The following is a 14,065-nucleotide window of genomic DNA, read 5'->3' on the forward strand; positions in this document are numbered from 1 at the left end:
CTGTTGCTTAGTTTGGAAAACTTTATTTAAGAGGGTAGACTAAATCAAGGAGAGGCGGGGAAATCATTCCCATGAACCTTCTTAACTTCCACCTCATGCTTATTCGCTTATAAAATTCCAGAGAATAAAATTTCCCATTGCAATCATTAAGTGTGTTGCCCTCATAGGAGAGGTGTGGTTTATCAACACTGGAAACTGAGTTAGCGTTTCAGCAGGCAAGGTAATCAGGGAGATAGAATCATTCTACCTTACACAAAGCATAACCAAGATTCTTCTTCTTCTCCTCCCCAAGTGCCTGCAAGCCTTAAACCCAGAAGCCAATCAGGACCCACCCCAACACTGAAACCTAGTTTCTCTTCAGTAGACGAGTTTTGCGCATACTGTTTTGATGGAGAGCAGGAACAGAACACAGTTCACTAGAGTAAATGCCATTTTCCACGGACATATCAGACTCCATGACTTGGGCCTCAGAAAGCCACGTTCAGGCAGGAGAAAGCATCTCTGCCCACCAGCTCACGGCATGAAGGCACCCCAGGAAAGCCCCGGCACAGTCAAGCCCAGGACAAAACAGCGGCTCCCCCCGAGTGCAGGATCCAGGACTGGCAAATCCCCGTGGCATGGGCGAGTGGGGGCATTCACTCCAACCCAGACCCCTCCTTTGGGACTCGTTAACTTCAGAGAAGACTGCTCGCGGCGAGGCCCTCCAGGCCCCCAGTCACCACGGCCACCAGGCTCAGGCACAGACGGTGCCAGGGACAAGTCCCTCAATCTCAGCGACCAGCCAGCCCTCACCCTCAGCAAGTGCCTGAGCTGCAGAGGCCAGTTTTGGGGAAAAAGCTCACCGCCAGAACCTCTGAACCTTTCCCTATGACCGCCACATTCCCGGGCAGAGCCCCCAGCGCAGCCATAAATTGTGCAGCCCAGGGAACCAGCGACCTTTCCGCCAGCCCGGGCACGCCTCAGTGCACACACCTGCCCCCCTGCCCCTTACCCCCACCCCATACAAATCATCAATTCGTAGAAGAATGTCAGCTCCCTACCTGAGGGTGGCGCTCTCCCCCTGCCGGACCGTCACGTTGTCCATGGCTTTGGGGAAGGTGGCATCTCCGCTGCGCACGGGCACTCCTGTGGGTACAAGGAACAGCAGCCTGAGAGACACGACCACGAGGCACTTCCAGGGCAGGAACAGGTACCCACAGACCCCCATCCTCGACAGCCACAACTTCCCAGAACTCCGGCAGCCGCACGGCACACGCCCCCCGGGCGAGCACAGGAAGTGGGTGGGGTGCGGAGCGGGCGCGGGGACTGAGCGGTGAACTAGCGGCGACCGGGAGGCGCGGGGAGGAGGAAAGCGCGCAGACTCCTCCAAGTCTAATCTTCCTCCCCCAAATCCGGCCTCGGCTTGCCCGCCTCGGAAAACCAGTTCCACGGAGCGCGGCCAAAGGGGGCTCCCTCCTCGCTGCTGTGGCCGGGAAGGTGGCCGAGGAGGGGGAAGCGCCAGGCAGGTGAAAGGTGTGGGCGCGTCTCAGGAGCCGCTTCTTGCCAGTGGCAGTTCAGACATGGCACTTTGGAGAGGAGTAAGCACTTTGGTACCGGAAGGGGACGGGGTGGGCTTCATCCAGCGGCCCAGAGGCGGTGGTCTGCAGTCCCTCAGTTCCCACTGGGGAAATCCAACACTTTTTAAGTTTCGGAGCCGGGTTCGCCACCGGAAAACAATCGGAAACAATAGCCGATGGGAAGTGGAGCTCGCAGAGGCGCCGGGTGGCGCGCGGAGGAGACGCCGCGCGGGCTTCGTGCAATCCGGACCCAGGATCCTGCGGCAGCCGCCTCGGTCAACTTCCTCGGAGCCCAAATGCGCGCTGCAGCCGCTGCGATCCGGCCGGGCTCGGCGGGGCAGGGGCTGCGGCGGTGGCCGAGGAGGGAGCGGCCGGGCGGCGGGAGCGGACCGCGGCGGCCCCTAGCTCGCTCTCTCGCTCGCTGGGCAAGGCGCGGCGCAGCCGGCACCGGAGCCGCGCGGACGCCAAGCTCAGCGGCCGCCCCCGGCCTCCGCGCCGCCTTCCTCCCGGGAGCAGCCCCGACGCGCGCGGGCCCCGACCGCCGGGGTTGTCATGGCAGCAGCTCCATCCCTGACCGCCACTTTCTCCCGGTGCCGCCTCGGAGCGAGCGGGCGGGCGGGCGGCGCGGACTGCGCGCTCATCCCGGCGGGCGGGCGCGGGGCGCGGGGCGCGGGCGCCCACCTTAACCCCCGCCGCGCCGGGCCCAGGCTGTGCACCAACCCAGCCCAGGCCAGGAGTTTAACCATTTCCCCGGTTCCAGAGCGGGCGCTTCCAAATCAGGAAAAAAGGCAAAGTTACCATGCAGCCTTAATAAGCCCCAGACTGGAGACATCTTAATAAGGGTCACAAACTAATTAACTGGGAAAGGAACACCCTGCAGCATGCATACGTGCACCTTTAAAAGGATCAGATTAATTCCATTAGCATTCAGAGTAAATTCAGAGTATTGGGAGGATGTTTTAGAAGAACCTCATAGTTATTCAGTAGTACGGCACCCGCCCTGCAGCCCCCCACAAAGCTGCTCAAAACCCCAGAGACTCAACACCACCGTTCTAGAAACCTGCCATGTATAAAACGCAGAACCACAGAAGCCTCTTAGTGTGCGAAACTGCCAAAATCGCATCATCAAAATGTTGGTCAAGTTCAGACACCGACTTACATTTTTTATTCATGTTTTGTCGCCATTTAAAGATGCTGGGCCTGCAAAAGTGCTCACTTGAGTGGATGAGTGTGAGCCACTTGCCATATTTATACAGCAGACTCCCAGGTTTCCTGGGCCTCACACTCTCGCATAGCTGATTTCATCTTTAAGAGGTGTGTTTCTCAAATTCTTGAAACCCAAGGAGAGACTGGATTTGCCTTGGTCCCTGTCACTTCTCCTCTCTGGCTGCTTCTGGACCTCCTGTGTTTATATTTTTATCTCTCCCTTAACTTCGGCTCTGAGAGAATGGCCTGCGTTTCCCTTCCCCAGCTAGGCCTGGTCCTTGTGCTAGGGGAAAGCACAGAGCAGCCCAGCAGGTGCAGTGGTGGTGACATTAATAATGCTGCCTCCTCGGGGATTTCCAGAGCCGGGCTCCAGCACTGACCCACATTCCCCTTGGGGGTAGAGAGGAGACAACAGTAGCTTTGGTTTTCCTCTAGACTTTCTATCAAACACATCCAGGAAGGTTTTTTTGTTGTTGTTGTTGTTGTTTTTAACTGTTAAATAACAGAAAAATGTTCTTCCAGAAAGCCATCCAGCATCAAAAGCCATCCAACATCAAAGAGACTGAACCACTCTAACTGAGTCACATAACTGTAAGAGTCTTGGTACCATACTCATTCTGGCAACCTTGCAGCAGTACCAATCACTTACATGTAGATAACACGTTGGAGAAGACACGAACATTTCACCAATCAAATCCCCCTCCCACTAACTATAGAGCTAGGACAGAGGTAGAGTTTGGAGAAATGGAAGCCACACTCCTGGGTAACAAAGGAAGACTGAGAAGGCTTGCCTTTCCATTATCATAGTTGACCGGAAAGTGCTCAGCCAGCAAGAGTGGGGTGACTTTACAGTGACGATCTCAAAATACTTTGCATTAACTCATCACTGGGCTAATTGTTCCTCCCTCTCCTCTGGTTACTTTCCTGATATTAAATTCTCAGAGAAACTCCTCTGCTACTTTTGGCCACTGGGGATCATTTGATACATAAAAGCAAAACTCAGTTGTCAACTTATGGCTGCAACAAATGAATTTACTATCAGGAATAAACAATTACATCTGTGGGGAGCAGAAGAGTTTTGTTTATATTTTTGAAAGGAAAGGAGGACAATTAACCTATTTTAGGACCAGTCCATTCTTGGAAGATTCTATTGTGTCTCCATTTTCCAATGGGCAATTGTGGAAATAGGAAATGTACTAACTTCACCAAGTTAAGATAAATACGATGATAGACTGAAGCTGTGAGATGGTGTTTGCTGACTTTCAGTCTGCTGAATTGAGGCTTCTTCTCCACAAGCCAGGGAGTCACCTCTAATAATTCATCCATTCATTTCAACCATCCTTGACATTCCCATCTCCCAGCTCCTCTTCTTAAACACATCCTCACCACATCAAGTGGGAACAAATGGTAGTCATGGGGAAAGGAGAGGGACTCATTCTGAGCTTCGGAGTCATTTCCCTGCAGGCCTGAGAATGGCAGGGATGATTCCTTTCATGATAAATGCTAATCCTGGCTCTTGCATCTAATTTCCAGGTAGGTACAAATAAGCATTAGTTTTTGCATCTAGGAATGTGGATAATGACGACAAGAGGCTTTCCCGAGGGGCCTACATATATGATTAACTCTACAGGAAAATAACTTAGAAATCCACCTAAGATGGAAGATGCTTTATTAATACATTTTCCTGCCACTGCTTCATTAGTATGTCTGGGCAGGAAAATAATTCTTCTTACAGCCTCTTTGAGAGGTTCACTTTCTACCAGTCTGCGTGCAGTTGATCTAAGGCAGTCAAACCCACCTTTGTCTCTGGCCATGAAGGGAGAGTGCTAAGCTTAGCACTAAGCTTAGCAATCCAGCAGTTGCAGCAGAAAACCCAGCCAAGCTCAGGTAACTCACAGGGAGGACAAAGAAAAGGCACTTGTAACCTCATACCTGCTTCCTAGGCCCAGAGATCCAAACTTTATTCAAAAACAGAAGTTCAGAAAGTGGTGAAAGGTCAGAGATGCCCACACAATTAACAAGACAAAATCCATTGTATTCAAACTGGTTATTGAAGTAGTTTGAAAAGATGAAAATCAAAATCATATGTCAACTCCCTTCCATCCCTTAATCCCTAGATATAACCAACATTTAGTGACTTGACTTATATCCTGTCTCCTGCTTCATAAAACTGCTGGATCTATTTTATTTTTCCTAGCATATCCGAGTTAATGAAAAGGGATGACATTCAAAGCAATTTCATTATTTGTGTTCTTTATAGAAACAACTTTCTTTCTGCCTTCTTGAAAGCAGATTCCTAACGAGCGCCCACCTCCACCCCCTTCCCCACCATCTCCCTCTCCTTCCTCCCTTCCTTCTTGCATACACATATACTGTACACATAAATCAACTTGTCACAGCTTGTCTCTGTGCTGACAGCTGTAATTGCTTCAGGTTATAAAAATATCTATAGGACAATGCCTTTCAAGCTCACAAACATGTACACACATACACACTCCCTCAGCAAAAGGAAACAATCATACTCCCTTTAATAATCCTGGGATCACAAAGGAGGGAAGAGCCTGACATGGTAACTCTGGATGGTTGGCGGGCAGGTGAGGCAACAGTGGATGGAGACTTCAGGCAGCCCTGGCATTTGTACACTGAAGCAAGGCTGGAGCAGAGAAGAATTCCCAATGAAAGAGAAATTAGTTGTTTTTGTTTTGCTCCACGTTAGCCAGAGCAAGCCGGGGCCAGCTAAAGAGCTGTCACTATTCCACACACACAAGAGGCCAAAAGAGGAGCACTAGCTTAACAAATGCCAGTTCTGCTTCTCCTTGACTAAAAAGGCTAAAGGCCCCCCTCTCCTGGTGGAGATCTCAAATAGGAGTGCAGGCGAGAAGATGGGAAATGCAGGGCAGTTAGAGTGCGATCACATCAAATGGATATTGGAAGACTGAATCGGAAAAGGCAGCGTAAATCTGGATAAAGAGATGCCTCTAGGGCAGTAAGTAGGGAAGGGCTGGGAACTGGAAAAATATATGCTATTTTTTGCTCCTCTATGAATACAGGATCAAAATAAAATCATGGTTCATCTGGGCTATAGTTCAGCGTGTTAGGATTTCAGCAGAAAGAGCAAAAGGGCAACTTGAAAAGGGGAAGAGGGCTCCAGGGAGAGAAAAGAGGTCACAAATAGAATTGAGAAGGAGGATATGAAGCAATGGCAAAGGTGAGGCTATCTATGGACTTTAAAACCATAAAACTTTATAAGAGATGCATAAAGCAGAGAGATGATGGGTAGAACAACTGGAGATAGAAAAGTCGGGGAGCAGGATGAACAAGCCAAAATCAAAGTGCCGATGCAGTGAAAGGCAGGTGCCCAAAGGGGACAGCCTGAGAGGCAGGGGTCTTTGGGGCAGAATCTTTCCTTTTCATCTAAGCTTTGGGACATGAGACGACCCTGGACTCATGACATCACAGAATGATACACACAGGAAAGATTTTTACTATAACCCATTCATTTCATAAGGGAAGCACTGAGCTCCAGGAGGGAGCAGTAGTGATTGTAGGAGCATAAAGTTAATAAACTGACTAATCAAGACTAGAACTCAGAACTCCTGACTCCTACACCAGGGTTCTTTCTACTCTACCTGTCAGGTGAGAACAGTATGTAAGAGCTAACCAATACAGTAACTCCTGTTGCTGCTCCATCTGTGGCCAAAAGAGAGACCCACAGAAGACAGATTACCATGATTGTCCAGGATAACTTTGGGTAATCAATTATTTGGTTGAATTCAAGTTAGTTAATAAACCAGCAAGTAGATTTTGAGTTCCTCATGTGTACCAGGAACTGAGTTGAGAGATACAATGATAAAGACGTGGCCTCTGCCCTTGAGTTGCATGTGGTCTAGGGCTATTGGGTTTTTCAGTGGTTTCATTTCTATTAACATTCATGAAAGTTACAATGAACTCCACCCTGCACTCCCCTTTAAGCCCTTGATAACATTCTCATTGCTGGACAAATAAGCTGAGCTCTGCCTAGCCTGTGGGAAGCAATTTGTCTCATTACGCTTGTCCAGATTCCCAGCCACAATCTTGGTTCTCTAGCTTCATTGAAAGGGGCATTCGGAGGGGTGGGTTGCTCCAAAGGACTTCTAAATATCGGGAAGCCCTTCATCAACTCAATAGGGCAGTGAAAGCAGTGAATGGGAGAGATAAAGGCAAAGGTAACATGGGCCTCCCTGCATAAAGGGCACTTCCAGCAGGGAAGACACACATTCAACCAAGAATTTTGTGAAATAGTGGATACAATTGTGATGAATGCTGTGAGCCCAAAAATGGAAGAAAAGATAGGATCGAAGATTCTCGTCGTGTCTGGAAGATCAGGAAACTTTTCCCTAAGGAAATGATGTTCAACTGGACATAACTGTGAGGGGGGAGATGAAGGGATGGGTAAGCATGGGCAGGAATCTTGTGGATGGCAGAGGATGGCACAGATGCTACATGGCGCGAGACGGGCCACGAGCATGAGCAGAAACTGCCTCGACAGCCTCAGCTGATGTTCATGCAAACTAAGGATGGGCACCTCGGGAATGCTCTGTGTCGCACTGAAAACCTCTAATGCCATCAACATTCTGTGTTCATGCAGTCATTGATCCATTCAGTACATATTTATCCTGTAAGCACCATGACCTTGGATTTTAGACTCAGACAGACCAGAAGTCAAATATTCACCCTCTCCATTACTAGTTGTGGGATCTTGGGGACATGCCTTAACTTAATTTCTAAAATAGTGGTCCTTATGATACCTACTGCTCAGTGCTGCTGTGAAGACGAGATGGGGAAGTAGCTGCAAAGAGTTTAGCACAGGCCTGGCTGCTCCCAGGCTTCTCATGCTGGGACTGGGAGGAGCTGCCATTGGCTGTGCTTGCCTCATTCTGAGTCAGCCTGCAGTTGACATTCATGCTGAGAACCCAGGAGCAGGCTGCTAAGTGCAGGCCCTGGGAATGCTCTTAGGGTTCACCACATAAGGGGGACAGAGCAGGAACATCATGCTGAGATGCAGTCAGAGACAGGAAGTAGGACAGCCTCTAGACCGCCCAGATCAGGAAGAGCTGTGGCCCCCAGCTCCCACTCACTGTCAGGCCTCTGTTCTCCGGGCCTGTGGGAAACAGCCTGCGCTTGGAAAAGAGGAGACAGCTTTCTCTTTCAGTAGCAGCCTGGGAACTTTGATTTTCCATGTTCACCCAGTACAACAGAAAGGTAGCCATGAACCTGACAAAAAGAGAGGACACCTCCGTCCCATTAGAAAGTGAGCCACAATGTCTGAACTCCTTCCATGAGCTTTTAAGCCCTTCATTGCTTCCAGATGCCTGATCGCTGAGTCCAAAGTTTCCTTGATCACGCAAGGCACAACACGCTCGGGTCTCCATGTTAGACGAATCAGTGGGTAAAAACACCCTGGGACTGCCTCATCTCTCCTAATCTCTACATTCAGGGATTGGCCTTGTAACCGCTGTGGAAGAGTTAACCCGCAGATATTCACCTACATGTGCACACAGACACCAGTTCTAATGTTTCCAAGCCCAGCCCAGCAGGAGTAGGGAAGTGGCTTCTCAAACAGAAAGAGCCCTAGGAATGGCAATTTTATCAAGTACAAATTTGGAGTTTAAAACCCCAAGTTCACTGTCAGAGGAACTTGACTTGCTTCTCCCCATGCTCCGTTCTCCCTAAACAGTCACCTAGAACTTTTGTCTGTGTTTGACCTTTTCCTCTCATTTTCTTTAAAGGTTTTATTTCTTGTTCCCCATCCAAGAACAGCAGCAGGCAAAGTAAATTTTAATGACATAAGAATTTGCATAATAACATATGGGTCGAACGGTAATTTTTATTGGAGGTGACATTTGTGCAAATATATTTAGTAAACCAGAAGAAATGAGTTCTAGTTTCACCTCAGCCCATCATTTTGTCACCTTATAGAAGTCACTGCTTGTTTTTAAGTTTTTGGCTTGTTTTGAATTTGTCAAAAAAAAAAAAATCTTCACGATTTGTGGGTCTGAGAAGGTCTAATGACTAAGTTACTCAAATAGGTTAACGCACTTTTGCAGAATTGAAGGTACACTTTCAGAGTACGGCAACAGCTCAGTAAGAGGCTGGGATTCAGGGTCTGGAATTCCAGCCCCCATCTGCCCCTCACCAGCTCAGTGGCACAGCCCTGCTCTCTTCCTCTTGCCTTCTAAATGGGAGTTTGGATGAGAAGACTTCCCAGGACCTTTCCAACTCTAATAGTCTAGGATTATAATGCTTCTCGACACTCTCATCAAATTCACTCATCAATCCCTCCTGCACAGAAATAGCCCTTCTCATATTGCCTTCCACTCTTCCCATTCATCTAGGTAACCACTTCAGAGTGTAGGAAACTGTTGTACAAAGTAATTAATGAGCTGCCCTGGATCTGAAGCGAACGATGGAAGAGTCAAGATGATTAAAAGTCTTCCGATAAAGGGTTTCTTTAAGGAAAAGAAAATCCCACAATGCAACCAGCAATGTTAATCTTCAATAAATATGCTGTTAATATTTAACTGGCATTTATTTAAACTTACAGTAACTGTCCTATTAAATCTAAATTAATTGCCCATTTGGGAATCTTCCCCTAAAGCCTAGCTGGGACATGGCTGTCTAGATACAGCCTGTGCTAGGCATCCAGCCATAAAGAGAATATTTAAACCCTCCTTCCAGGACTGCGCTATCACAATATCCGGGTTAGAAGGGCCTTAGAGGTGTTGGACTACTTACATACTCTGTCCTTTAACTTTCTGGGGCCCTATTTTTTTTCTTTTCTTCATAAAGGAATTTTTCTGTGTTTCCTGTATCTACCTCTTTCCCACTCTTCTTTTCATTTGGATTCTCTCTGTCTCTCTTTTCTTAATGTTGGTTTCTTCTGTACCTCATGATTTAGGCTCACTCTGCTGTGTTTTTTCTCAAACTGTCCTGGGTTTCTTGAATAAGCCGTTTAGGCATATGTTCATAGCAAATTCTGTACACACACACATACATATACATACATATGATTGTATGTGTCACGAAGAGCATTTTGTAATAGCAGTTGTATATAAAAGGCTAAGTGCTGTGAAAAAAATTCCTGAGTCACACTGCTTTAGAAGGGGCAGCAAGAGTGTAATTGCGTAGGACTGATCTTTGCTATCCCTGAAACCAATCAATGTTTTTTATTAGAAGTGTGGTCCTGGCTGAACTTCTGTGATGTTATTTTGCTGTGATTGTAAACCATTTACATTTCCACACCAAACACACAGACACACCACACCGGTTTCATCAGATCAGTCGACTGCTGAGACGTAGATTTCAAACGAACAGCTAATCAGATGGGTTAGTGTTCAAACTGAGTTAACTTTAAACCCATGCATCAAGGCTGTACAGAATCTGAACTTTCCTCAGGGAAGTGGGAACTGGGTGAGACTAAAATCATTCACTCTAAGGTTCCTAAGTGTTTAGCTCACTGAATTTTATTTTTCTTTTTATTTATTTATTCATTTATTTTTGAGACAGAGTCTCACTCTGTCGCCAGGCACCAGGCTGGAGTGCAGTGGCACGATCTTGGTTCCCCGCAACCTTGCCTCCCGGGTTCAAGCAATTCTCCTGCCTCAGCCTCCCGGGTAGCTGGGACTGCAGGCACACGCCACCACACCCAGCTAATTTTTTTTGTATTTTTGGTAGAGAAGGGGTTTCACCATGTTGGCCAGGATGGTCTCGATCTATTGACCTCGTGATCTGCCCACCTCAGCCTCCCAAAGTGCTGGGATGACAGGCTTGAGCCACCGCGCCCAGCCGAGTTTGATTTTTAAATGTTCACTGTTTGCTTTGCAGGGCCTGGGTCAGGAATCGTGGTATGGAGGGAACAGAGCACCAACGAGGAGCAGGTGGGCTGGTGGGAAGGCACCCACACATTTTAAGAAAATAAACACACTCACTTTGGGAGGCCGAGGCGGGTGGATCACGAGGTCAAGAGATCGAGACCATCCTGGTCAACACGGTGAAACCCCGTCTCTACTAAAAATACAAAACATTAGCTGGGCATGGTGGCGCGTGCCTGTAATCCGAGCTACTCAGGAGGCTGAGGCAGGAGAATTGCCTGAACTCAGGAGGCGGGGGTTGCGGTGAGCCAAGATCGCACCATTGCACTCCGGCCTGGGTAACAAGAGCAAAACTCTGTCTCAAAAAAAAAAAAAAAAGAAAGAAAGAAAATAAACACACACTCTCCACTGTTTGCTCGTGGAAGGCTTGAATTTTGAATTTTGTACTGCCCTAGATGTCAAGCATCTACATACTTCTAGCTGAACGAATACCCAAACCATCCACTTCTTTTTTTCTTCTTTACTTCAACTTAAAGCATCTTTATTTTACTGACTCTGACAAACTTACTGACTCTTAGAAAGAAATAACAAATGCATTTCTGCATACTTGTGAGTCACTGTGACTTTTACGTTTTGGTCCACCTGTATGCATTACCATCATGAGTTCAGGGCCTTTCTAAATAAAACAATTGAGGATGCCCTTGGGGCATCTCAGCCCTGTGCTTCCTTCCCAGTCTGGGGTTGACATGGGCTGTACCTCCCAGAAAGCAAGGATTTCCCTAAAGCTTTGGTATGCCTTCTTTCTCTAGCTTACCACAAAACTACGGGTGGTGCTGCAGCTCATGAGAAAGAAGGAGCTACTTGTGAGTGTCCCAGAACTTCTGTGCTGTTCAGGTAGCTTCAAGCCTGGGGGAGGCAGAATTTGGAAAATGTTGTCAGCGTGCATGTGAATAGGCCACAACACATGAAATCATCTACCTTGGCTTTCACAACAGTTTTGACAAGGTGTCAGGATCACAGATGCCTTTTTAAAAAGTGGGTAATCAGAAGACAATCTTTTTTTTTTTTTTTTTTTCAAAAGCAAAGAATTGCTTAAAGCTAAGATATAAATCAAGGATAAATTGGCATGTTTCTATATGGGGAAATATTAATACTAGATTCTCCAAGGGACAGTTGCTAGGACAAATCAAATTTAATATTTTTACCAATGATCTGTCAAAGGGAATTCATAGAGAACTCTCCCAAGTTTGCAGAAGACCTTAGATTTTCTTATGTACTTATATCTTCAGCTGACATGGATGAACTGCAAATAATCCAGAAAGTTATTTGGATATGTGGAAAAGCGGGTAAATACAACGGAAGATACTTTAGAAAAAATAATCTAAAGTATGCATTTAAGATGCTGGCATCTAGGCAGTGGATTAAGAGACAGTGATATGCAAGGGATTGGGCATGAATGCTGGAGTTAATGGCTTTGACTTTATGTCCAAGTTCCACAAATTACAGGTTTGACCTTGGAAAATCTTCTTACCTCTCAGAGTCTCATTTTTCTCCTCTATTAAAAAGGAATAATACCTACCTCTTATTTTTGCTGCGAGGGTAAAATGAGATAATTTATGTAAAGGACCAGTGAAGTACCTGGCTTGTAGTACCAACTCCACAAATGGTTGCTACTGATTATTCTTTTACAAGCTGGGATAGTAACCTTGGAATTAGTCATGGCTAGCGGTTCCCAAGCTGTGATCCTTACAACACATCTTGGAGCGGGATACTATAGATTATTTTCTGCAGATATCAGAAAACTTTACCGAAAAAAACAAGTGTTGGCCCAAACATTTTTATGAAAGACACTAAAAGCGTATCAGAAAAAAGCAGAAACAGACACAAAAATGTTATTTTTACTCAAAATTGCTGTGTAAAAATTCTTCTAATATTGCTTACAATAGTTATGGTAGCTCACAAATAATAAACTATATGCACCCAGTAGCTAAAGTCAGAAATCGAGGGCCACTTTTAATCTCTTCCCTCTCATTACTGCCCCTCATAACTCAATCTCTCTCTCTCTCTCTGTCTTTCTCTCTCTCTCTCTCTCTGTCTCCCTCTCTTTCTAGTGTTCTTCCTCCAAAATACCTCTCATATCCATTCAGCTTTCTCAACCACTGCCTTGCCTGGCCCACACCAAAGTCTCCTTATTTTCTTATCTGGATTCCTGAAATTCCTCTTACATGGATGTCCTCCTCCTGCTCTTGCCAGCTCTGTTTCGGTCTCCACATTGAAAAGAAGGTTTCCTGAAATCTGACCTTGTCACTGTCCCGATTAAATCTTTAGCGCTCCACACTGAAATTTGAATAAAGCCCCAAATCCTTTCTGTGGTGTCTGAGCCCTCAGAATGTGGCATCTGTGTGTTTTCAGCTGTAGCAACTACTCCTTCGTCACTGTGCTTTTCCACTGGACTTGGCATATGTCCACTGCATCAGTGCTTTGCATAACACTCACAATACTTATAATGGTTTAATTTCTGTCTTTTTCTCTGTTACATTCCTGAAGCCCAGCACAATGCCTGGAACATAATAGGTTTTGATAAATATTTGTGGTATTTAAGTGACCAGCACAGCTGGGGAAAATTCAAAAATCAAAATGATTTCTTTTGCAGGGACTTCCAAATCTTTAGAAACCAGGAACATGAAATTGATGATGACATTTGGTATTCACGAAGTAAAAGGATAGGGTGAACACATACTTAATGACCCAACTCCAGCTAAAATAAAATTTAAAAAACTCTAAGAAATCAAGGCAGTAAAGGATCAAAATAAGCATGTCTGAATAAAACTTATGCAGACAAAAACAATATCTAAATAGGATATGAGAAGGTTTGAATAAGTTAATGGGTGATGCACCCATACTGTTTATTAGGTTAGAGGGGTCTGAAGTGTATCTCTAACCTTTCGAGTGTGACTTTCATGTAAAATTGTCACTGTCCAAAGTGGGTAACTAGGACATCTGAATTTATGTGACCCAGCATGACCTTTCTAATGTCACTTTCCCACCTACCCATAAGTCTACTGTCCACCTGGCTGGGGATAATTGAATTTTGCTTATCTCTGCCCCTCTCCCACCCCTGTAACACACACACCTACCTTATATTACAACTCTTGTAGAATGTTTATGTACACTTGGTAGAGGCATTTTTTAAATACTGTGAAAAGCATGTGCAAAATTTATGTGGAAATGCATCCTGAGCAGGGGAACGGTTCCCTTTCGGCAGGGTTAGTTGGCCTGCCTTGCCTTCCAATCCTTCATGCACTTGGCTGTTTTCTTTATGTATGACCACCGACTTGCACTCTTCACTGTGGCTGGGGACCCCTGCTCCTCTGTGCACTCACTGGTTTTTGTACATTGCCTCTGGACACAATCCTCACTTTACTTGTCTCCCTCCTTCCAAAAGCCTGAGTT

At 46.3% G+C, this 14,065-nt stretch overlaps 1 protein-coding gene across 11 annotated transcripts in view; it reads right to left on the reverse strand.

Annotated features, from left to right (window-relative positions):
- Positions 1-14,065, reverse strand: part of LOC116555929 (neurotrimin) — a 968,350-nt gene that overhangs the window by 442,551 nt on the left and 511,734 nt on the right. For 9 of the 11 annotated variants that reach the window (XM_032284824.1, XM_032284831.1, XM_032284829.1 and 6 more), the window contains one exon: positions 1,041-1,125. In XM_032284824.1, coding sequence (XP_032140715.1) covers positions 1,041-1,125 — 85 coding nt within the window. Of the gene's footprint in view, positions 1-1,040; positions 1,126-2,715; positions 3,092-14,065 lie in introns of those variants that run through there. The other 2 variants (XM_032284834.1, XM_032284833.1) reach the window with 1 other exon arrangement.

The sequence above is a fragment of the Sapajus apella genome, unplaced genomic scaffold (assembly GCF_009761245.1).
Source record: "Sapajus apella isolate SASKATOON/1434 unplaced genomic scaffold, GSC_monkey_1.0 scaffold16, whole genome shotgun sequence".
In the NCBI taxonomy this organism is placed as follows: domain Eukaryota; kingdom Metazoa; phylum Chordata; class Mammalia; order Primates; family Cebidae; genus Sapajus; species Sapajus apella.